The following is a 25,808-nucleotide window of genomic DNA, read 5'->3' as shown; positions in this document are numbered from 1 at the left end:
GCCTCTGAGTCCATCCAGTGCGAGTAGGAAGAAGTAGAGGGTGAATGTGGAAGGAAAGGTTGTAGGAAAGGTGTACTTTAATATTTCATTATTCTGTGCAAGTGTACTTGTTGAAATACAGGCTCAGTCCCCTTTCTTGGTTAGTCCTGGCTCTCTCTTGATGCTTCTGGGTATTTCATTTTCAAGAGGAGGGAAACTTGAGTAATAAACTCTGTTGTTGGTTTGTGACCTGCCTTCACTCTTGGGAAGTTCCAGGAGCTTTGGGCACCTCAGAACTGGCAACTGGTTTGGCACTGTCTGAAACCACTGTTATTAAAGGATGTGTAATTTGATCTGGCAGAGTCCTCTAACTGGGAGCTGGCAGACAGCAGTATTTTATTTTTTTAAGCCCATCTGGATGTCAGTTTTATAGGGCTGTGTTGGATGATGTAATATCTTTGCAGCACCAAAGAGGAGAAAGGAGTTGTGAAGAGCATCTACTCCCATTTTGTTATGACTTGCTTCTGATACTTATTTTTAAGCCTGTGTTCTGGAGATTGCATCTCATTAGCTGTTAAATTGTGGGTAGTCATATAGAGTGGCTTAACAGCTTCTCATGAAAAATTAAGAGCTGTTTCCTTTAGAACTGCTGAATCATTTTGGTTCCTGGTCAGAAAAGATTACACAACTTGAGATTTCAAGTGCTTCATGGTATTTGGGGCTCCAGACTCTCTCCTGTTGTGACTGTTGGTGGCAGCTCAGTGAAGTTATATAGTGAGATATTCAGAATTGTCCAGGAATGTGGGTTCTTGCTCATTTTCATGGCAGGTGGGTGTCAGGTGCTCTGACAACTTCAGCTCTTGCCAGTACCACTCAAGAAAAGCAGGTTATTGCTTTTTTCCAGTGTTAGCAGATGGAGGCAGGTTGCAAAGAGCAAACCACAGTCCACTTCCACCCACACTCTTACTTTTGAATACAGTGAGTACAAAGATTGATTTTTGTGTGACGTGGCTGCTGCTGGCAGCCACAGGAAGTTTTTTTAGATGCAAGGACTATTGTTCCAGTTGTTTGAGATGTGCTGACCAGTTCCTTCCTTCCCAAACTAGGCAGGGAGGAATATGACCATGATTTCCAAATGAGACACAAGCCAGGTGTGCCCAAAAGATGGGAGCAGTGGCCTGGATCCTTTCTCATCCCAGAGTGCCTTCTCCAACAATTTCCCTGGGGACAGCCCTCACCATCTTTGTGCCAACACAAGCCTTTTCTCTGCAGCCTCCAGACAGAATGTGTCTTGTGTGGCCTGAATGCCAATGTTGCAAAAGCTCCTTTAAACGCAGGATGTGCCAGGTATTGTCCCGGTGCCTGCTCGGTGTTTGGTCGGCAGCTGCTGCAGTGAGTCACCCGGGGCTGTTTGAATGTGGCCAGCTCGGATGTCGGATGTCGGGGGAAGGTGTGCCCTGCTCTCCTGACTCAAATCAGGGCTGCTCCCCGGATGTGCTGCTCCCCTGACTGTGCAGCACCCCGGGGATTTTTGACTCCTCTGTCTGTTTGAGAAAACCCCGACGAAGCACCACCCACAGTACAAACTCTTCCCAGCTCTTCCCATAATTAATTGAAAATAGCGTGGGATTTTCCTTGTGAAAAAATTAAGCCTAATTGGAAGTGTTTAACACTTGTTTGTTACCCTAATGTTGCTTTTAATGAAGGTGATGATTAGTGGTGAAGCAGTAAATTAAGTTTGACATTGCTGTTTTAGATAGTGATCCAGTGAGAGGGGGAAGCTGAGATATAAAGAACATAAAGCACTCTCAGGTGTTGGGATTGTGTGGATGCTTCCCAGGCAAGTGTTGTCTGTGCAGCAGGGCAGAAAAGAAAAAAAAATTACTTGAGTGCCTCAATATAGTTTGAAGGCTAATGAGCTGTAATACAGGATGGGGGCGGGCTGATGTGTTAATTAACTAGCTAAAAGTGTTTGCATGCAGCACTAGGGCTGACTTATCAAGATGTACTGGCAGTGTTTGGGTCCTGCAGGTATCTTGCCTTGGGATGTTCCTCGTGCTGAGCCTTCATTTGGGTGTGTGTCACAGGAGGAAGCACGAAGAAAATGAGTCCTAATTAATTTCCCCTGTAAAGATGTGTGCTGCTGCATAGTCAGGGAGGCCCTGGTGGTGCTCTGTGCCTTGAGATGTTAATTTAGAGCTTTATTTTCATGTCAGCATAGGATTTAGGTTTTTTTTTTTTCTTTTAACCTGAGGCTTAGCATAAACATTGACAGTCTCAACAGCACCTTCACTCTTGTAGAGCAGCAGGGATTACTTACTTGTCTTTCTCCTCCAGTACACGCTCTACTAATAAATGCAAAAAAGGGATTTTTCCCTTTGGGTTATACCATCTTTCTCAAGGTGCCTGATTACCTGAGGCTGCATTTCTGGAGGCAGGAGGAGAATTTTGATTGGTCTTCCTTGCATCAAGGACTGGTTTGTACTAGGGAGAGGTGAGAGGTCAGGAGAGGAGACACTTGCCTGGCATGAATTTCAGTCCAGGTGGCTTTGAAGCAGTGCAGAAACCCCTCAGAATGGTTGTCTGTACCCAAAGACATGGGCTCCTAACTCCACATTTATTTTGGGGGATCAGGCCACCCTTGTTAGCACCCACTTGATGTTCAGCACAGGCACAAATAAATGAGGCTTTCCCCATTTGCAGCATCTTGGCTGCTCCCTTCTTGACCTGGCTTCGTGTTGCACCCAGCCTTGCAGCCAGAGGGATGGGCTGCAACATTTGTCAGTTTTTGCCAGCTGATTAGCTCATTACCAGGAATGATGTAATTGTGGGTTCAGCTGCAGGCAAAGGGGAAGAAGTGTGGCTGCATTTGTTCCCTTCTTGTCGGGAAGCTGGTGGATGAAGTGAGATTTCAGTTGTGATGAAAGATGTGAGATGCTAAAAAGCAGTTTAGATTCTACTCTTTTGGTCCACATTGTGCATTTTTGTGCTGTAAGATGAGACAGGAGATGTGGTTTTGAGCCCATGTTGTTAGTAAGCTGTTGTTGCTGTGCAAGTAATACTCTAAATATTCTAAACATGAGGAGAAAAGCACCTGAAAGCAGCAAGCCTGAGAGCAGCGTCTTGGCAGGGGATTAAAACAGATGTGGAGGGAAGAGCTATTGTGGATATGGAGTCAAGTGGGGTAAAATGAAGCATGGTTTTAGTGGCACCATGTCAGGACTCTGTCTCTGGTGCAGCAGTGGGGCTGTTGGGTTGTGCCCAGCTGGGTTGAGGGAAAGCAGTTCATAGTGCCTTGCAAGAAACTTTACCACAGGCTTGGAAGATTTGGTTAATGAGGTTTTTTAGCTGGAAATCAGGCAGTGTTGAAGGGCTGCCAGGGATGGAGGGAGCTGGTCTGTGGTGTCTGCTCTTGGCTCCAGTCTGGGGTTTCATACTGCCCTTGTTTTATTTGCCTTCCTTGAAGGTAAAAATACTGAGCTGTTTCTGGCTGATGCAGCTGGGTGGGGTGCTATTCATGAGATCAGGCAGGAGTGAGATATGGCCTGCACCTACAAGTGGAAGGATCACTTTGGCATAAGGAGCTGCCTCCTGCCAGGGGGGAGCAGTAGACAAAGCCAGAAAGAGGTGGAAAAGTGGGTGTCATCTTTTACTTGGAGCTTGGCTATAAAGCAATTTTCCTCATTCCAATGCCCTTAGCTGTGCAGAACCTTGTGGACTGAAGCAATAAAAGTGGGATTAGGTTTGTTGATTAGAGGTGTAAAGGCCCTAGGGAAAAAACCACTTTCTCCTGCAGTGGTTGATGCAAGGACATGTGGATTCTGAAAGAGCTGTGGTGGTGCAGAGAGGAGTGGGTAGAATGCTTTAGGTGTTGTCATTCCAGGGAATGTCATCTGGGGCAAATAAAGAGGGAGGCTTTGCTTTACCAAGGCCTGGCTCGGGGGATTTGAAACATTTGGCTTTTTTTTTTTTTTTTATCTTAGAAGTAAGAAAAACTAGAAAGGGTGTTTTCTGTGTGATAAACATCAGGCTGAGGAAGTTGTTCAGGAATTTAAGGACAAGGCTGAGCCAGGACCAAAGCCAGGAATGATCTACAGCTGCCTTGGCAGTACCCTTGATCTTGCCTGTTCTCTTGCAGCACATCTTTGGTGGGGATTTTTTCCTCCTGTGGCTCTTGGCCAGCTGCAGGTTTCAAGTACATTATGGACTGTTAAACACAGCATATAAGGCAGGAATGAAGAGCTGAAGTAAGGAGGAAAGTTTTCTGTGCTATACATGATGAAGTGTAGGTGTGTGTGCCTTTTTCCACCCTTGTGGCCTTGTGCTGGGATTTTGTTTAGAAAAGCTGTCGTTGTCTTTGATTAATTCCAGCTGTTTGAGGGGAAACTGCTTCTAGGTACAAAAAAAAAAAATCACTGCTGGCAGAGTTAGGAAGAAGCAGATTGGTGGGGAGGACTGAGTTTCTGGGGAATTCTGCCAATGTGATAGAAAAGAGGAAAAAATGAGCTTGGGTGACTGAGCAACCAGCTGTGGCTCCACGTGATTTTTTCCAAGACTCTGCTTGAAAGTAAAGGTTTCTCCCAGCCTTCCAAGACTTTTTACTTCATATATTAATCACAAATCAAACCCTTCAGCACTGTGGTTAAGATGTTGGGCTGCTTTAGATTCACAAATGTGATGCCAGTGTGTTTTCTTATGCTCATGTTTTTAAAGCACCTTCAGGGATTTTGTGAATTTGTTTTTCTCCATAAAGAGTCTAAATTTATTCATAATAAAGATTTTTAGTGTTTGTTCTTAGTCCTGGGAAATCAGCAGCTGATATTGCCAGTTTTCCTGGATATTTAAAGGGATTTTGAAAGGAGCAATGCCAAAAGAGTCCAGAGTTGTGTTTCTGCATGCAACTTGTCCTGTGGCAAATCTCTTTGAGAACTGAGGATCAGCGTGGGGCAGGGACAGTGCACATCTAATGCTGGCTGAATTTCATTTCAGGTGATGGAATATGAGAACAGGATCAGAGCCTACTCCACACCAGACAAAATCTTCAGGTACTTTGCCACGCTGAAGGTGATCAACGAGCATGGCGAGTCCGAGGTGTTCATGACCCCGCAGGACTTTGTGAGATCCATCACCCCCAACGAGAAGCAGCCAGAGAGTGAGTGCTGCAGGGGAGCTGCTGTGGAGAGCTGACACTCCCCAGGCTCTGCTCACCTGCTCTGTAAACTTCCCAGCTCTGATTGCCAGGGCTAGGAAACATCTCCTGAAGGTCTCCTGCTCCAAGCCCAAAATTAGCCTGAGCCCTTTCATGTTTCCCAAAATGCTGTTGCAGTGTAGCAGAGCTGGCTGGTGTGAGTTTGGTGTGAGCACTGAAGAGCAGATGGGATGCCTTTCTGCTATATTTAATAGGGAAATATTACCTTGAACTGAAACACTTCCCAAACCTACAAAAGAGGTTGCTTTGGCAAGGAAAACATCAGCAATAAAGGCTGGAGTCGATGATCTTAGGGGTCTTTTCCAACCTAAATGGTTCCAAAGGGGTTGAGGCAGCCCCATGTGATGCTAGTCAGGGTAGGGCTCATCTCTGCCATCTTCAAATTCCCTGCAGGTTGCAGACAAACACTTGTGGTACCTGAGGGGGTTTTGGCAATCAAAAAGTGGGAGAGAGACACCTTGCTCTTGTCTGGAAAGATGTGTCCTTAATATTTGGTGCTGGTGGGGTAGCAGGAGGCTTCTGTCTGCATTTTAGAGATTTTTGTCTCCATTTAGAGATTCATGTTGGGGTCTCCATTTAGAGATTCATGTTGGGGTCTCCATTTTAGAGATTCATGTTTGGGGTGAGAGGTGGGTGATCATGTTTTTTGATCTCCCACATTATATCTCAAAGAATGAAGCAGGTTTTTGTCAAATTAAAACTTCCCTTGTCTCTGCAGACATTTATGAAGAACTGCAGTCCCCAAATGTTAAATATTTGAGTGTGGGGTTTTATGTCCAAATTGTGAAACTGTTTTGATATCTTAGATGACAGCTGCTAATTAAATACTGTGTACCCTTGTGCTTAGAAAATAACAATATGAAGTGTGTGCAGGAGGGAAGAAAAAATAACCCTGGCATTAGTGTTTAAAGCATGTAGGTGAATTGATATTTAGGTTTCCATCCTAAATTTCCATTTTCTCTGGAAATGGCTGTAGTTTCCATGTGAGTTCATGGCTCTAGGTTACCATCTTGTCTGTCTCAAACTCCTTGAATTGGTTATTAGAAAAGCAGTAGCACCTGTCTGGGAGCTTAAAACCTGAAAACATCCTGTGGTTCATTTCAGCACATCTGATTCTTCTTTTAGTTCTTCCACGTGCTTGGTGCATTTTAGGGTGTGTACAGCAAATAGGTGCAAGAATGCTGAGCAAACACCTCCCTCAGAGACAAGCAGAGGTGACTAATGGGAAATAATTAATTCATCAGTCTTAGCCACTCACTTCCAATTGCATTCCCTTTGTTGTCCTGGCTGTTGATGTTGTCCCCATGGTGCCTGCAAATGCTGCTAATGAGTGACACACAGCAGCTTGGGGGGGAAGAAAGTGGATTTAGGTGTTTCTAGCAAGTGGAATGGGATGGGAGCTGAGCTTGGGCAGGGCAGGAAGGGAGGCATCTTGGATTTTGTTGAGTTGAAAAATCTGTCTACAGAACACTTAGGGAAATTTTGTGGATTTGCTTCTAGATGGAGCTGCTCTATGTGGTTGTTCCTTACCAGCTCTGTACATCATCACAATCACAGTAAATGGGTTTTTTTTTAACACATAATGAACAGTAGAAGAGTAAAACACTTATTGCTACAATAAAGTCAAACCAGCCATAACCGTGTTCTGAAATGTTTTTAAAGCTGGTAGTAAAAAATAAAAGGAAGATAGGTCTGGTTTTCAGACCAGAAATTGAAAACAAAGAGTGCTACCTGCTGGCCAGATGAGTTCTGTACTTCACACCCTGCTGGTGCTTCTGACTCACAGGGTAATTTAGGTTCCAGGTCAGCTGGGAAATGCTGGGGCTGCTTTCATCCTGAGTCACAGCCTGGGTGTGCCCTGCACTGGGGCTGGAGCATCCTGCCTTCATCCCAGGGCTTTCCTTGGGGTTGGTGCAGCCTGGTGAGTTCCTGGGTGGAGGTAATCCCTCAGTGTGCTCAAGCTGCAGCTCATCATTTCAGGGAGTAACTTCTTGTAAAAGCCTCTGCTGTTTTATGGAGAGAAAACACTGAGCAGTAGAAGTGATCTGGAGTAACAAGGTGCCTCAGTCCCTGTTGTATTTATTTTTAAACTGCTCATCCTCTGTGAAGGTATAGTGTGCCTGATTCATTTTTATGGATTTAGGGGAAAGTTTGATTTATTGTCAATAAAGTGTCAGCTTAATTCTGGCCTGTGTTTTGCTAGCTTGGGGAAAATGAATGCCAATCCCTCAGCTCCTGCAGATTGCTTTCTCTGCTTCACTCAAACTTCCTGCCACAGCATTCCCAAGCAGGCAAGCTGTGCTTAAGTAATGACATGAGCTTGCTGAGCTTGGAATGGTTTGTCAGAAGAAGCCAAAGAATGGCATTAAACTTGAAAGCTGCTTTAAAAAAAAATTCCTTTCTGTGCTATCTGGAAAGTTCAAGTGCCAGGAGAAGCGTGGGTGGTGATTTCTGCTCCCTGCAGTCCTGTATTATTTTTATTTCTCTTATGTCCTCTCATACCTGAGGGGTTAAGTTTGCTCCAAGAGTGGAAGGGAAGGGATGGCTGTTTCCTGCCTGGTGTTCCTTGGAACCCCAGTCTCAAACCAGCTGAAAATAAGCTGAAAATTCTCTGTCTCTGGTTGGAAGTGCAAGGATTCCCTCCATTTCCCCAGGTTTATCTGGGCCATTCTGCACTGATCATTTTCCTGAGGAAAGTGAGTATTTTGGAGCATCCTGGGCTAAGAAGGAGCTGTTTCATGCTCAGCTTTCCTATGGCCTTAGCAGCAAGGACTGAAAGTAAAAAATATTTCTTCTATCTCATCCCAACATGTTGTAATGAAAGCAGGTTCTTCCCAAACCAGTCCTGTATTGACCTGGCTGGTTATCCCAGACTCCTGCCAGAGGAAAGATGCATTTCAAGCTTCACCACCTAATGAGCAGCAAGTGAAATATCTGAACTCTTGGAAGGTGTTTTGGTTGTGTTTTTTGTTTTGTTTGAGTGCCAGAGACCCCAGAGATGCTGCTGAAGGCCAGGCAGAAGCAGCAGCTGTGTCTCTGTGAGGGGATGGTGGCAGAGGCAGAGTGTGCAGCTTGCTTCTCCTGGTAAAAAATGTTTGTTTTCCATGTCTGAGCTGCATGGGGAGCTGAGCACAAGCTGGCCTCTGAGGTGGTACAGTGCATGAGTGATTATTTGTAATTTTGATTAAAGCTTATGAAATGTGGATCTGATCTCCTGTACAACCATCAGCCAGGAGCTGAGACAAGCACTCATGCAATGAGTAGGGGAGAACTCCCTGGGCTGGTACAGGTCCCTAAAGTTGTACAAAGTGGTCAGCTGGGATATTTAAGACCTAGAAGGAAGCCAGAGATTCTGGGATTCCAGTCCTGGGATTTCACTCTCTACTCTTCCCTGGCACATCTGCTGAAGAGCTCTTTGGAGCAAGGATGTGAGTGAGAGGTATATCCATTTGTCTCCTGACCAAGGTGGGGCTCTTTTTCTGTGGAAATACACAATTCCTGGGCAAGAATCATCTTTGAGCCTGATATGAGAGCCCAGGAAAAGAGCCAAGGAGGAGCAAGAGATGCATTTACCTGTTTGCTTATGTGCTGAAGGTCACACAAAGGAGGCTTCCATACAGTGCCAGGTGTGGCTGAGCAGGTGTGTTAGGAGTGCATGTCTCACAGGGAAACTGCCTTGTTGGGGCAGGAGGAGAGAGATGAGAACCAAGTCCCTTGCTCCTTCCTTCCTGGAGCAAAGCAGTCCTGGAATTGAAGCTGTTGTCCCCTGAGGCAGCTCATTGTTTGCTTGCAGATTCCATTTTAGATTCAGAGGGGAAATACTCTGAATACAACAATCAGATGCTGGATTACAGCTCTGGAGGGGAAAGCTTGCTCCAGCATTTTCTCCTGCCATAATGTGGCATATCACAAGCACAGTTAGCAGCTTTTCAGTCTTCATAATTAGCCCTTTTATTCATCTGCTGGCAATAAAGGAGTCCATGCTATATATTAAGCAGTGGGGGGGAAAAAAGGCAGATCATGAGTGAATGTTACCCAAATAATGTGCAAAATCTGACAAGGATATCAAGACTTGGAAGGAATTGAAAAGGTTTTTCCATCAGTGAGAAGCTGCTGGTGTCCCAGAGGAAATCATGGTGGTTTCTAATTGATCTCAACTGTGTTCTTGGCATAATATAATTGTCCTTCTCCTGGAAGCTCCTTTTTAAAATGTTTTTTAGAACTGCAGTCTATAACCTACTGCCTATGGATTTATTTTTACAAGATAACATGAAGAGCTTAGTAATTGACTGCATATTTATCAAGTGTGGTAATTAACTGGCTTTGAGAAAATCCATGGAAAGTATGTTTTTGTTAATCAATAGGAATATAATAAGCATTTGATTTTAGATTTGGCTATTGCTGAACAAGAGCAGGAACAAGTTATTCTGTGATTTTTCCTTAACATAATTCATTCCTTCTCCATGAAAATTCATTCCTTTTCTCCAAAATGAGAGCAGTAAATGCAGGGAGTATGGTTCTGCTGTTGAACACCACCTTCTCCCCATTGTGGCAGGCAGTGAGTGTTAAGTAATTTTTGCTTTATATTGAATCATTTTTATTTTTAGAGTGCTGTGAAAGTACCATCACATGAATAAAAGTGGCAGCCTATGTCCCTGGTATTGGTAAGTAAATGGTGTCAGTCTACTCTGAAATAACATTTCTAGTGGTGCTTAGATACTCCATGGCAGTGCTGCTGTTTATTTGGGGCTCCTGGTAGGTGCCATCAGAATTTGTAGGAGTAATAAACAGGGGTGGTTAAACATTCCAGGGAAGCTGGCTGGGAAATCATTGCAGGACACTGAAATGCTGCTGGCAGCGAGGGGCTGGTGCAGAGCCCTTGGCTGCAGGAGCAAAAGGGATGTGTTGGGAAAGGTGAGGGGTTGTTCAGGGTCTCAGGTAAGTATAAGTGTATTCTGGGGCAGATCATGGTGGAAACTCTGTTCAAGAGAAACAAGGAATGAAACTGCATTCCAGGCTAGTCATGTGTACATCCCAGGAAAGCTTGAGGCAGCCAGGTATCTTCCTGAAATGACTCCTGGCTTTCATTGCTGCCTCTCTTGAGGAAATCCTTTCAGCCACTTCTGAGAGAATGCTTTTTCAGCCCCTGCCCCTCAGTAAAGATGGAAAAGCACTTTTTTTCCTGGTTCAACATGCCTGTTAGCCTGTGTTCCTGCAGCTCAGCAACAATAGCCCAGCCAGGGGCTGTTTGTGTTGGGAGTGTGGCACTGAGACAATCCTGTGGTGGCTCTAACACCACTCTGCCTTTTGAAAAGCAGAGGTGCAATAACTGCCATTCTTCCCTTCCCCCTTCTCTGGGATTGTCCTCATCCATGCAGTGTCCCATTGGCTCACCAGCCCACACAAATGCTGAGTTCCTATTGCACTTTCTTGGGGTTTTTATCTAATTTAAAGGAAGACCCCAGGCATCAGGTAACAGACCCTCTTTGTTGGTTTCCTTTTGTCAGGTTTAATGGCTTATGGAAAAACAGGCAGCTAAGTGCTTAAAAAAGAAAATAAAGCTGTCCTGGGAAAAGGAAAATGTAGAGAGTAAAAGTGTATGAATTGAACAAAAATGCCTCTTTCAGCTTTTGAATTGGCTTCTTCTCTCAGGACCAGTGTAAAGGGAATTTCACAGAGGAATTTAAGTGTGTAGCTTAATTAATGCAGCAGAGGAGAGGGGACATCGTGCATGGCTGGGAGGGTGACCATGTCAAACACAGGGGGAAGCCAATGTGCTTGTGTGTGCAGTACAATTGTGGAATCATCTGGGTTGGAAAAGATTTTGAGATTGAGGTCAGCCATTGGCCCAGCACTGCTAAGGCCACCACTAAATTATGTCCCCAAGTGCCACATCTACATGGCTTTTAAATCCCTCCAGGGATGGTGACATCACCACTGCCCTGGGCAGCCTGTGCTAGTGCTTGACCATCCTTTTGGTGAAGGAATTTTTCCTAATACCCAACCTAAACCTCCCCTGGCCCAGCCTGAGGCCCTTTCCCCTTGTCCTGTCCCTGTTCCCTGGCAGCACAGCCCGACCCCCCCTGGCTGTCCCCTCCTGGCAGGGAGTTGTGCAGAGCCACAAGGGCCCCCCTGAGCCTCCTTTGCTCCAGGCTCAGCCCCTTGCCAGCTCCCCCAGCCCCTCCTGGGGCTCCATTCCCTGCCCTGGACACGCTCCAGCCCCTCCATGTCCCTCCTGGATTGGGGAGCTGGACACAGCCCTGGGGGTGCCTGAGCAGGGGCCAGCACAGGGGACAGTGACAGCCCTGGGCCTGTGCCCACACCCCTGCTGGGACAGCCCAGGAGCCATTATTTCCACATTTATTTATTCAATGAATATTTATAGTTATTTAGAAACATATGATATTTATATATATAAAATTATATTATTGGCTCATCTTTCCTTGCTGTTCTCTACACAATCGTCTGTGCCAGTGTTCACAGGGGTTCTTGAACTGGGGAAGAGATGAGGATCTGACTCCATGCTACAGAAGGTTGATTTATTATTTTATGATATCTATTACATTAAAACTATACTAAAAAAATAGAAGAAAAGGTTTCATCAGAAGGCTGGCTAAGAATAGAATAGAAAGGAATGATAGCAAAAGCTTCTGTCTTGGACAGAAAGTCCAAGCCAGCTGACTGTGATTGGCCATTAATTAGAAACAACTCTATGAGACCAATCACAGATGCACCTGTTGCATCCCACAGCAGCAGATTATCAATGTTTACATTTTGTTCCTGAGGCCTCCCAGCTTCTCAGGAGGAAAAATCCTAAGGAAAGGATTTTTCATGAAAGTTGTCTGCGACAATCATCCATTCATTTTGGCTCTCTATTGAAACCTCTGTGCTTTCCCAGTGTCTTGTTGCAGGAGGTGCCATTAGGACATACTTTCACTGACTATTTTTAACCCCTGTCCCTTTTTTGGCTTTCCATGAGTACATGTGTAATGTCAGGCTGTCAGGGATCTGTCTTTCAGCAGCATTTCCTGGCATGGGAAAAGGAGGTGTCCCTGAGAAATGACTTTATTATGTCACATGGACATCAGCTTATGTCACCATGCAGATGGATGGTCAGGGTGAGCTCTGACCACATAAAGTGTCTGTAATAAAATAACCACATTTATCAGACAAACCCTACCTCTAAATGCACTAATATTTACTGCATTTATACCCACAGCTTGGAGAAGGACACAATTCAGAAGATTGAAGTCTGAAAAAGTGTATGAATATGCAATTTGCATTGTTATCAGGCCCACAAAATATTGAGAAGGTGCTTTCTGGCTGGAATTGTCACAAGTGGAGAAAGCCCTGTGACAATTGCCTTGACCTTTGAAATTGGTGGCAGAGGAGTTGGAGCTGCTTTGGGTCACTCTGGAGCAATGAATAATTCCATTTTTTGCACAATGCCATGAAACTTTACAGCAGGCAGGAAGGGTTTCATTATCCTCCTTCAAAAGCAGGTGACACAGCAGGCATGGGGAAGGCTTTCTTTTGGTTTTTCCATTTTATTTTCTAATTAAATTTGAAATGAGAATGTGCTAATTACCATAAACAGAGGCAGAAGATGCACAGGACGTCGCTCTGCAGAGGTTTCATTTCTCAGAGCACCAAAAATCAGCCTCTGCTCTCCTGAGTTTTACTGGAAATGCTCAACTTGAGTTCTGCTTAATCTCTTCTCAGGATGCAGCTCCCTCACTTTGGATTGCAAAGCTCAGACAATTAATCTTCCTGAAGTTTTTTTGTCATCTTGCTTATACTTTCAGTCACTGGTGTTAGATGCAGCCTGCTGGGCTTTGTGCCTTAACTCAGCTAAGGCTGGGATGTTCTTTTCCCCTCTTCAACATAAATAAACATTTTGGGAAGGTATCAGAGACTTTATTGATATAAACAATCCCTCTCCTTGCCTTTCTCCAATCCAGCTAAAGAACTCCACTTCTTACAAATGCATCTAAACTTATCTCCTTTAAAATCTATTTATTTTATACTCAGATATGAACAAGCTTTGGATTTGCTTGGGGACATCCCAATTAACTATGGGAGCAGTACTTTTTTCCCATTTGTGGGCCATTTGAAAGGTGTTATTAAAAGCACCAAGGTCACAGGTGAAATGTTTGCCTGGTAATGGTGCAGGGATCTGCTTTGGGGAGGGTATTTCAGGCTCCTGAGAGGTGCTGATTGCTGAGCTCTTACTGGCCCTGCTGTAGAAGGGGGTTTTCTTCTCTGATTTCATGAGTTTGTTGGCTTTTTGTGTTTAAAATACAAAGTACAAAATGTACAAAACCAAACCAAATTTTCCTCCTGTCCTTATGTTTCCTACACATGTTACTCAGACTGCGCATTTTACTTTCCAATCCTCTCAAACAGAAAACACAAGAAATATTTAATTCTATGCCATAAAAGCTTTCTTTTCTGTATTTTTTTTCTCTTGCAGACCTGGGCCTGGACCAGTTCATAGTGAAACGCTATGATGGGAAGGTGAGCACATTGCACTGCTAAATGTATTTTATTTAATGGCTTTTTTGACCTAGAATCCTTCAGTTATTACCTGTGTGAGGGTGGAAGTTAAATGAAGTGTGTCAAGTGTTCTCTTCTGAGCATTTTGATTTTCAGTAGCATTGCAGTGCTTTTTCTGTAATGACAGAAAGATTGTTTCTCTAAAGGGACCTCATTTTAATGTTTACAGACAAAATATTACCACTCCTATATACTGGTGGGCTGGGAAATAATAGGTTGTAATCACATTTCTTTGCTGCTTCTTTCTGACTGTGTGAGAGCCCCACAAGTCAAATCATTTCAGAGGAAACTCTCTGGACCTTTCCCTTTCCCAGACTTCTTTCTGACTGTGTGAGAACCCCACAGGTTAAATAATTTCAGGGGAAACTCTCTGGACCTTTCCCTTCCAGTCTCATCTCCAGATTCCTGAAGGAAGGAGGTGCTCTTGTGGTTTTTTTCTGTGTCTCACCCAGGTATTACCCCCTATTGAACAGCCTTTCTCTGTTCCCTCTTTGAGCCCAGGTTCTTCCTGCAGCACTGCACAACTGTTCTGGGTGTTTGTGAGAGGTAAAAATCTTAATTCTGATCTAGTTTTGTCTCCCTGTGAAAGAGGAGCCACGTAGCATCCCACTTGTTGTGGACAGCACAGACCTAATTATCCACAGACCTAATTATCCCCACTGGAAATCCCAGTGGGGTGGTAAAGGCAGCTCTGCCCCAGGACTGGCAGCTCAGATGGGCTCCTTGATGCAGATAACTGCAGGTTAGTTGATTTTCCATCACATCACACAATGGTCCTCCAGCTTTTAGCAGCATTTGCATCTGCACCATGTGAAAAGGAAGCTTTCAAAGGGACATCAGCATCTCCCCCCCTTATTGCTGCAGGGTGCACCTGGCACAGTGTCAGGCATTTCCAGAAAGCTTCAGCACTGGGGAAAAAAAAGAATTTAAAGCTTTATAGAAACCCAGTGTGGGCTGAACATGTTTAATTCCCTGGTTTGTGTTTAGCAGGCACAGGTAACAACAAGATGATCAAATACCTGGGGTCCCTGTATGAGCACTGGGCCAGTGTGTGGTTACCCAGGCAGCAGAGCAGGGTTTTGCTGCAAAACAGACAACAGGGAGGTGGATTTTGGCAGTTGGTTTTGATACATAAAGCTCCAAAGCGTGTCATGAACACCTGTTTTCTTTTCCCCCCTGCCACAAACGTGATGTCTGCTTTTTGGGATTAAAAAAACAACCCAGCCAAAGGAAGGATGTATATTCTTTGCAAAATACCCAGTGTTTCTCTCTGTGGTTTCATGACAGTCTGTTTTGCATTCACTCACTTTCATCATTTTATCTTGTCAAGCTATCACCCTCATCCCCTAGGCTTTACATAAACAGGATTTGTTTGTAGGGAAGCAGTGCTGAATCCCACACTGTTTGTGCTAATGGCTCTCCTGCTCCTGAGCACTCTGCAGGCAATTCCCAGCACTCTGGAGAAAAGATCCAAAGGCAAATCCTTTGAACTCAACTTTCTGTTCCTTTGCCCCTCAGCACCCAGGGCTCTGACCTGTAGTAGAGTGAAATAGCTTTTTATATTTTTATATAACTTAGAGATGTTGCTGCTGCACTTGGATGTGTCCATGCTGTGGTTTGATTGCCTGAAAGTGAGGCAGCAGATTGAAGGGACTGCAGTGGCCTTTGCTTTATTATTATCTTCTCCTGGGACCTGATTTTTCCACAGCCTAATAACACCCTGGAAGCAGTGTACTCTGAAAATGAAGAAATAGAGGTTCTTGTTTGCTTGGCTGTCTGCTTAAAGACACTTTGGGACTGGCTACATCTGGCTGTGGCTATTAGGGCAGTGGTAATGTCCAGGTGAGAGATAATTTGAGGAGAGGATAAAATGAGCTGGCCTTGGCTCTCCCTTGGTAATGAAGGAAGCTGACAGTAGATTGATCTGACAGCAACTTGTTCTCATTTTGTTGCTTGCTTTGGGTTCCAGTTTAAAAAAATCACACTGCTTTTATCAGCCAAGCACAACTGAGGTGCTGCAGAGCTGACCTCACACATTCTGAGTTTCACTTGCATAGTGATAAAACCCTTCTGCATCTCTCCCTCCATGCTGATTGCAGCCACACATTCCTCTTGGATTATCAAAGCAGCCTGTGCTTGGAGGGGATTTGCCTTTGTGTGCAGGAGGAGCTGCTGAGCTCAGGCAGAAGGGGGAGAGGGTCATCCCTGTTCCCCTAAGCATCCTTATGGATGTTACACATTGAAATGGGAATTGTGGTACTCAAAAATAGGCCTGGTCACTGGAAAGTTCTTCTCCTTTTTTAAGGAAAAAGGAGTTTGTGAACTGTCAGACTAAGCAAGCTGTGCTGCTGCAAAGCACGGACAATCCAGAGGCCAGACCCTGGCTGAAGAGTGGCAAGGAGGATTGATTTTAGTTCCAAGCAAAGTTCAGAACGTGGTGTCTGCATGCAAGCAGTGGTTTAGAAGGAGATTCAGGTAAAAGGTCTGTGCAGTTAGTTGCATTTTAATGACATATTCCAGGACAGTGTTTGTAGCATCTGTGAGAATTTCAAGCGTGTGTGTTTGAGATCTAGGTGCTGCAGCATTAGTGGGATGATCTATGAGCTGCTCCTTTCACAGAACCCAGTTTATTTAGGCAAAGCTGCCATCAAAACAACAAATTGGCCATTGTAGGGTGATCAGGGCTGATCTTGCCAAAGGATTTTGGGGAGTGATGTGCCTCTGTATTGCGCTTTTGTTGGGTTTCTGAGCCAGCGTGCTGTGCATGTGACTGAATGCCAGGGTGAGAAGATAAAATCCACTTTTTTCTCTTCTTCCTGCCCCTCCTTCCTACTGGTCATTTACAGAGTTACTGGAGAGGGAAGGAGATGTTACTGCCTTTTTAATGGCAACAATGCTCCTGTAACTTGAGCCTAAATGCTTTTTCTTCACTCCTGCAAGACCAAAAACCCTGGAGACACTCAGCCAGCACAAACCTTTGGTCAGATGTGTGTGCCAGCACAGGCTCATGCTTGTGTGTACAGGGAGGCAACCTGTGGCTCCATTGTTGTCTAAGAGTGGTGGTTTCTTCCCTTGGGAAGCAAGCTCAGCAAAGGAGGGGAAAAGAGGCATTGATTACTGTTCATTCAGAGTAGAAAGAAGGTATTAATCAGCTTGCAGACATTTCATAGGGAGCCTGAGCAAAAGGCTGATGTGAGAACAGGCACACTCTCAGGGTGTGGAGGTGCCCAGACCATGATTGTCTGTCTGCTGTGTTTCCACTGTCTCTTCCCGCCTGCATTTGGCAGTGGGAAAGCAAATGCATTTTTAACCCATCTTTAGGAGAAATAGCTCATGTTTTAGTGATGAATATGCTCTCACTAAGTAGCAGAGATTTCTTTGCACATCCAACCTGGCATAAGCTTCATTAACGTTACGTAAGTTGTCATGCAGAGTTTGTTAAAAATTTTCTTTTCTCGTGCTCTCTCTGTTTTTTGGCTTATGCACCAATGATTGACAAGCTTCATCTCTCAAAAAAAAAAAAAAAAACCAAAGAAAAAATGGTGCTCATGTTACTGCTCTGAATTGTGAGCTGTGTCCACCCTGTCCCCAGCCTGGTGAGCCAGCACGGGAGCTCCCAGGTGTCCCCCAGCACTGCAGCCTGGTGGAAAGGTGGAGGTGAGCTGCAGTGCTTTTAAGAGTCCTCTGGCCTATGTAGGAAATAAAAGCCCCACTGTAGATGGCTTTTTAGTTTAATTAGGATACACTTGACTTGCTCCTTTTCCTCCTGTGGGGAGAATTCCTTGCTGCTGCTCAATAAGGGCAAGAGCCTTCGAGCTACCCAGCAACAGCTTCCCCTCCTGCAGTAAGTAATTAGAGAGGCTTTCAGTGCCCTCTAATTAAATTTATGACTTAAGTATTTCCTGCCAGCATTTTTGTTTACTTCTCTAGATGTTTAGGCATGCCATAAAGTAAGACCAAGCAAGGTGAAGGACAAGGAAAATACTTCAAATGGTGCCTCTAAGTGCCAGTAAAACATCTCTAAAATTCACTTGCACTGGATAATGCAGGGTCATATCATGGACCAATGCAATGAGTATCTTCAGCTGCCCTGACCTGAAGGTGTGTGTCCATTAAAGAACGCTTGCTGGGAGTCAGCTCAGCAGGCAGATTTCTTTCCAGATGATTTAAAGAGCATCTCAGGAGCAGGGAAGTTGAAAAAAGTACTTGAGGAAGATCCCCAGGGAGAAGACTGGAGGTAGATGCACCATCCTTTTCTGGTGGGTTGAAGGATCTTGCTCACAGGTTTGAAAGAGTGGGGAGGAAAGGAGCCTTGATTTATTAGCTGGAATTTCTGGGATCCTTTGCTCTGTGGATGGGCTTTGCCTGGAGCATGATGCTCCCAGCAGAGTTTGATAAGCTGCCATAGACCCAAACTTGCAGCAAGTGAGACAAGCCTAAAATCCTGCTGTCATTCAGGAGCCAAACACTGGGTCAGAGCTCTGAGCTCCCTGGAGGTGTGAGTGCCTCTGAAACCTTAATTCCAAAGGATGCAACTCTAAATGTTGCCTTACCAAAAGCCAGTATCACAATTCAGTGAAGAGCAGCATGAAGTAGAGGTGCAATTGGAGGACATTTGGTATGTTCTCCAGGTTAAATGCAATGAAAACAGGTGAGGATTCCTCTAAATCCAGCTGTGTGGGGTCTTGCCAGCAGCTGTTGTGACAGAGTTTGAAATGAATGTGTCCCCAGTGTCCTCAGCTGGAGCTGGTGAGGCTGGGTTATGGTTTGCTTGGAGACATCTTGAAGTGTTTGGCCATTCTGGTCCATAATCCATGGGAAATGTCACTGTCCAACTCCAGATTCCCTGCTTTTAAATTCCTGCACTCTCTGATCTCAGCACAGGTAGTATTTGCATAATAACCAGGAGGCACCTTCTTACATGGATAATAACCTTGCTCTGATCTGTGTAACATTCCTCTGCCATCCCTGAAAGGGCTGTAAGGAAGTGGTGAGACAGAATCCTTGCCTGTGGCTTTGTGGAAGCAAGCAGAAATGCAGTTTCTTGCAGATAACCAGCAAAGCTGAGCTGAGAAGGTTTTTATCTTCTTGGTTTCTTTGCTTGTTGGCTTTCCCCTCCCAGCCAAACTTGACCCTCCTGTCTGCTGCAGTTAGTTCTGATGTTTCTCTGTTTGCTGGGACCTGTATGGACACTGAAATGTGCAAATTCTTTTCTTGGTTTGTTTTTAATAAAACTGGATTTCATCAAAGAAAATTCTTAATTGCTTCTAACACAGTGCACAAGCATCCCTATGGGCACCTGGGCTGCTTTAGGTACAGAGCAAGAGTCTTCCTTTCCTAACTCCTCTACCAAACATTTGTGGTGTATTTTGCCTTTGACAAAGCTCTGTGTGCTGTTATCTTTGTGTATCCCTAATTCTGCTGCTTGTTTCCACAGGGCTCCTACTAAAATCCTCTGGTTGTTCTTTGTCCTCTTTTGTTCTGGTTTCCAGGTCCCTGGCAGGTGTTTCTTCCAGTTGCTAATATCTCTGATATTTGTCTTTATTCTAATTCTGGTTTGTGCTTTTTTTTTTGGTGTAACCAAGCATTCCCTCATTTTCTTTCCTTTTCTAACCCTTTCCTCTCCCACCAGGATTTCTGGCAGGTACAAAGCAGAGAGCATGTGCTTTGATTAGTTTGTGCTTCAGACCTCATAAAATGCACTTTTCATGTGGAAGGGACAGTGTACTCTCACCTCTTCCCCCTGCTCCTCTCATAAATACTCCTGAGTGCTCTCCTTGATCTCAGCCTACAGGATTTATTGCAGAACACCTGAGTTTGGCTTGTGGAGGGAACAGTCCTCAGGGTAACCATTAATACCTGGCTCTGTTAACAGAACTGCTTTGAGCAAAGCTCAGATGTGTGTCTCCCTGCCCTCCTGGTTTCAGAGTCCTCTGAGGCTTCTGCCTCATTTTGCAGCTCAATGAGACTGTGATAGAGCTGGCTCTGTTGGAAAATTGTGTTTTCCCCTTGAGGCCACCAAGTTAGTTTGGTTCCCTGGCCAAGTGCTCTGGGGAAATGTCATCTATTTGAAGGTGTGCAGGTTTGGGAAAGGCTGCATTTGCAAACTTGAGTTTTTCAAGTTACAGAATTATGTAGAGTGAGCTGTATTAAAGAATATGTTAGGTAGTAGATATTTAGTTGTTATAGTTCTAAAAATGTTTAGTAGGAAAAAGTACTAGAAACCAAAGGAGAGCTCAATCAATATTAGTAAGTAAAGAGGAAAATATCTTTAAGCACTTGAGTTTGCCCTGTAGCTTTGTGACCTTAATGAAATCCACAGGGAAAGTTAGGGAAAAATAAACAACTTGGTAATAGGCCCTCAGGGTGTAGGCAGTCTTTTAATCAAAAATGGATTCTGGGGTATTTCTGGCTTTAATTTCTTTGATAGTTTTGCTTGTGTTAGCTTAATGCTTAATACTTGAGGGACACAAGACAAAGCTCTGAGAGCTCTGTCCGTGGGTGACATGGTGTTAGTATGGAAGGAGAGGATGGCAGGGAGTGCTTTAGGAGATGCTTGGACTCACCTGGCTACAAAAGGAGGTAAAATCTGGATGGGAGAAGCAGGTGAAGGAAAAAAAAGGACAGAGAGGGAAAGAGAATTGACAAGATTTTGGTGGTGAGTACCAAGTGTACAGCCCTAACCTCATCAACTGAGCCTATGTTTAATAATCACTTTTTATAGAGAATTATTTTTTTCATCCTGGTGTCCTTTCACACTGGGATTTCTGCCTGAGAGAAAGAGCAGCACAATGAGTTCATCTTGCTCATGCAGGCTGAGATGAGGGAGAGCAGCATCCCAATTTGCTTCAGAGACCTAAACAACAATTTAAATTCTAAGGTGGCAAAACTCAGCTCATTTTAGAGGCCTGATGTGGGCCATCAAGGACCCTAATTTCAATCCTCCCATTAAATTTCAATGCAAAATGCCCCAGTGCTCCTGCAGATTGTGATTTCATTACCCTGCAGAGGGCTGAGGGGAGCACAAATGTAGACTGTCCCTTTTCCAAGGCATTTCCTATTTGCTTTTCCTGCAGGGGTTTCTCCCTTGCATGAGTGGCTCTGCTGCCTGCCACGGGTTGGGAGAGTCTGTGTTGTTGATTTTCTGGGTTGTACAGAATGCTGGCCTTGCATTTCAGGTGCCCTTTGTTTGAAAGGTGGTTTGAATATTTACAGCCTTGCTGAAAGGGAGGGAATGCAGATTTCTCTTTCCAGTCACAGGAATCCACCTGCAGTAAGAATTGCTGCCCGGGTTTTCATTCTCTGCATGTGCTCAAATTCAGAGTGAGAGAACGTCCAGGACAACCTCACCCATGCCCAGCTCTGTTTTTGTGCCCCTCTGTAGATACACAGATAAAATAACCCCCTAAAATCAAAAGTTTTTAAAACCTCTCAATTAAAATATACTCTTGAAAGGTATTATCTGCCAATTATGCAGTATTATCTGCCAACAGTAAATTTTAAGCATTTTCTTAGATCAGCAGCCAGCCACCACAATTTGCCATGGAGAACCTGTTTGTGTTTGCCTGTGTTGGTGTGCAGACTTCATAGCAAATTACCATTCCTAGTGGCTCCAGAAAATGTGAGCTTTCCCATAGCTAAAAGAGGTTTATGAGTTTCAAAAGGTCCTTGTGCTGTTTTCATCACAGCTTCAAACATTTTTTTCTTATTTAATGATGTAGAAAAAGTGATATAAAAAAGCCAGGTAGTGCATTTAAAATTACTTCTTTTGCATCCACATTACGGAACTGAATTTAAAAACCCCTAAATCTCTCCTTTTTCTCCCCAAGTCCCATTTTGGTCCATGTTTCATAATGCAGAGGGACCTCTCCTATCTCTTTTTCCCTAAAGGACTTTGGAAGATTTGGGCTGAAAAGCTCAATTTTAAAATCTGATCCTGAAAGCCTTTTATTTCTTTATTCAGTTTTTTAAAGTGAGGTGCCTGAAATCTCTAGATACATGGCTTTGACTCTTTAAGGTTTAAATCTTAAAAAAGAGTAAAGTTTAAAATCCTCCTATTTTCAATTCAGTGTTTTGATGTAGAATTGAAAGCATTCATATTTTCAGTTACCACAGCAAGATGGTTTTGCACTGGAATTTTTTAAGGGTTTTCCCTTGTCTGTTACCAAGTCTCTCAGTATTTATTTCCCTGGATTTTCAACAGGAAAAAGCTGCAATAATCCACACCTGTCCTGCTGGCAAATAGGACTTCTTTTCCTACATGCCTGCAGTTAACCATGAAATGCATACATTAATAGAACTGAAAGAAAGAAATACATTAATAGATGTCTTTAAAATAAGACATAAAAAATAATGTTTTATAATAATAAATAATAAATACTAATAATAACTGAAGGTGGTCAGTTGGGACTGAGAGAGAATTGCTTTGCATCCAGCTGACTTCACTCTACACTCATGGGTTTGTATTTGCTCAGTACAGTAATGGTCACCTGAAAATGTTTCTGTTCAAAAGGAACAAACCAACTACAATGATGTTTGTCAATAAAAGGTGGTTTATTCTTCATCTAAAATCCCTTGCTAATTGACAGAATTGTTCCTGGTTCTGGAGAAACACCCATTATCTCTCATGGATATTTATTTTATTGTTGTTTTGGAAGTGGTCACATTGGGCTGATAAATTCCTGAAGCTTTGGTTCATGGAAGTTGAAATGTGGTGCTGAAATGTAAGTTACAGGAAGAAAGATGCCCAAAATGTCCTTTCCTTCTCCAGATGGAAACCCAAACTGGCAGCTCTGAGGGATTTCCCAAGGATGTGTTCTTCCTGAATTAAATTGTTGTTTCTGGAGTGCCAGCTGAAGGGGAGCTGCCAGGATTTAGGTGGTCAGGTTTTCTAGCCCTGCATTAGGAATTAGGATATCCCAAGGATGTGTTCTTCCCAAATTCAGTGCTGTAGTTTCTGGAGTGCCAGCTGAAGTGGAGCTGCCAGTTTTTAGGTGGTCAGGCTTTTCTAGTCCTGCATTGGAGTGGGAGCAGCAGCACCGTGTGCCCATTTCTGCCTCTGCAGAGAAAGCTTCCCTCCATGTACAAAAACACACCTTTATTTTTTCACATTTGCATACTTCAGTATTGCCACGTTTCCCTCCTCATTCAGCCCTGAGAAAACCATTTGAAAATCCAAAATAAAAGTTAACTTTTGGCGAGGAACATAAGGCTTCTGTGGGGTTTCCACCAACCCTTGTTGGAAGCTGTACCATGTCCTCAGCTTAAGAGAGGCTCCAGCAGCAGAGGAGTTTTGGGGTGGAAGATGTGAAGTCTGTGATGTACCTTTGGGTGCTTTGCAGCCAGCCTGTACATAAGGAACTCTGGGGATTTGCCTGCATGCAGCACAAGACTTTTTCCTCTAGCACGTGGCTCTGGGGAAGCTTGGTCACTGCATTGATCTGCTCAACCACATCTTGGTGCTGATTGAGCTTGGAGCCTGAGTGGGGAAGGGCAAAGCAAGCTCTGTATCTTGAATTTGAGTCAGTTTTTTGACCTGTCATCAGTGTCTGGAGCTGTAAGAGAATCTGCCTGTACACCTGTCACAAGTTTTGTTCCACTCAGACTGGACTGGTGGCTTCTCACTGAACTTACACAGCCATGCTTGTGCCAAAAGCAGTGAGATATTTGGATTTCTTTTTCCTTTTACGTGTTAATTTGGATGTCTGCTCGTCTGTGTGCTTGTTAAATATGAATCTACTGCTTGATTAAAAAATACATCATAATTGTGAAGTGTTCCCCTTGGCTTGCTCACCTGTGAATGCTTGGGTTTAAATGGGGTTTTTGGGATGTGCTGAATGATCTTAATCAATTACTCTGGTTTTGGGAGTGGATTTAACATGGAAAAAAATGTTAAGTGGAAGAATTTGACTGTTTTAACTGAACGCTTTGAGAATTACCTTGTGTTCAGATACAAATGGTGTGGATAATTATTTGTGGAGATGACTTGTCTCTAAAAGAAGGTGGAGGTTTGGAAAGGGATTTTTCCTGGTGTTCTGATACCAAGCATCACCTTTCTGGCTGAGTGGGAGTGTGCTGGAAGGAAGGTGGGTGTGGAAAAGGGTATTTGAGGTCTTAGTGAGGACTGACTTTGGGTCAGTCCTTGAACTTTGAGGGGTGACCACAGCCCACATTGTGCTTTGTGAATAAAATTGATTGATTTATTTTATATTCTTTTTCCTGAAGGTTAGATATAATTCCTTTCAGCAATGTTTGGTGGTGGGGAACAACTGCTGGGAAAAGGATTCTTTGAGCCTTTCCCATAGTGAGGTGGGCTTCCCACAAAGTTCATGGAAAGCAATCAAACACACAGCTTCTCACTGAGACAGAGGAAAACGAAGGGGAGACCTGGGAAATCTTTAAAGCTTCTACTGCTGGGAACCTGAAAATCTGATTGATCAGGGCAGTTGTTGTCTCTTAAAATCAGGGGGAGAAATTCCCTTTTCCACAAGCTACAGACAGCTGAGCACTGTAGTTACAGCATGTGCTCCCTGGGTTAGTGACAAGTAGATGCTGGTTTTAGTAGAAATAAATAACATTTTTTTTACTATGTTTGCTCAAAGGAAGGTGCAAATGGGTAAATGCTTCTCCCTCCCATCTGTCTTTATATTTCAGAGACCAACTAACTTAATAACCTCTTTTATTGTTAATCTGTTGGTGTGCTTTCCTCTTATGAGGAATATTTTGAGCTGTCTGATGCTGACTATGAATTTTAAGTGCAGCAAAGAAACCCATAAAAATTAATAAACCACCTTGTGGAACTTTTTCATGGGATTCTTCAAGCAAGATGCCAATAGCTAGATTATGATCAATGCTGCCCAGGAGAGGCAATAAATCACAGGAGCAGGTGAGATGCTCCTGGCAACACCTCCAGCAGCTGTCACAGGGAGCTGCTCTCTCCCCAAATCCTGCCTCTGGTTCAAAGCAAAACCAGATGTTTTTGTTCTTCACATCAGCATCAATGTTATTTTTTGCTTTGGCTCCATCTTGATGGAAATGGAAGCATAACTATTTTTTGAGGGAATGATATTTCAAGCTGGTACCCCATAATCATAACTGGCTGTTATCTTGCATCAAATGAAGGTCATTAACTGTTGTCTGCTGGTAGTGACTCACCTCTTATTAAATTCCTGGTGCTCTCCAGGTGGTAAAGGCAGAGTTACTGGGAACAATTTTATGTGATCAATAGAACTGAAGTCTTTTTCCCTGGAAACTGATTTTTTTTGTGATCTATATGATTATTTTTGTCTCTTTTCTTGTGATTTCCAAGCCAGATACAGGTTAAATTTACATCTAAATTATTAGCTGAGCTCATCCCCACTCTGCAGTCGCATACAATGGTGAGTTCTCTCTCAAAAAATAAAAAAAACCAAAAACTTGAGGTGGATGAGAGACATCAGCTGCAGACAGTGGAGAAGCTATGAGCTAACACTTGCTGGGGTATCTCCATAGGCTTCCAGTCACAGCAACCACCTGGTTGCTCCAGACTTCCCTTGCTCTTGGCAAGCCTAACCAGTCAACTTGATGTGATGTTTTGCCTGCCTGTTTTATTGTTGGTTAACCAGTTTTCTTTCCTTTATCTTGTATATGATGGGATCTCCGCTAGACTGAGGTAACGCTGGGGGCCAGTTGTGGAGCTGGACCCTCTTGTGGTGGTGTTTGTTGGTGGTTTTTCCTAAAACCATTCCTAAATCCAGCCTTGCTTTCACCATGCCTGTGTGTGCTTGCATGGCCTGGTTTCCATGGGATAACCTCACCCACCCCTACTCTCCTGTGTATTAATTGAATTCTCCTCTGTGTGTGCGTGTGCCTCCTCCTGCTGTGTCCTTAAAGTGGGTCACCAGTGTGGATTCCCTAACAGTTTTATGGATCCTTTTCAGCCTTTGGGGGTTCTGCAGATCAAAGGGACTCTGATTTTTAGCTTAGTAAGATATTGTGAGCTTATAAATGGAAAAGAAACTGGAGCAAGAAGGGAATTGAGTTTGGTTTCAGGCTGGTCCTCCCTGTGAGCTCACACACACACACA

The 25,808-nt window shown here is 43.9% G+C and overlaps 1 protein-coding gene across 1 annotated transcript in view; it reads left to right on the top strand.

Moving 5' to 3' along the window:
* Positions 1-25,808, top strand: part of MICU1 (mitochondrial calcium uptake 1) — a 92,980-nt gene that overhangs the window by 20,640 nt on the left and 46,532 nt on the right. The window contains exons 5-6 of the mRNA XM_058028643.1: positions 4,969-5,131; positions 13,662-13,705. Of these exons, the coding sequence (XP_057884626.1) occupies positions 4,969-5,131; positions 13,662-13,705 (207 nt within the window). The remainder of the gene's footprint in view (positions 1-4,968; positions 5,132-13,661; positions 13,706-25,808) is intronic.

This window comes from Melospiza georgiana, chromosome 8, assembly GCF_028018845.1.
Source record: "Melospiza georgiana isolate bMelGeo1 chromosome 8, bMelGeo1.pri, whole genome shotgun sequence".
In the NCBI taxonomy this organism is placed as follows: domain Eukaryota; kingdom Metazoa; phylum Chordata; class Aves; order Passeriformes; family Passerellidae; genus Melospiza; species Melospiza georgiana.
Note: the sequence above shows the minus strand (reverse complement) of the source record. Positions and strands in the feature narration are given on the sequence as shown.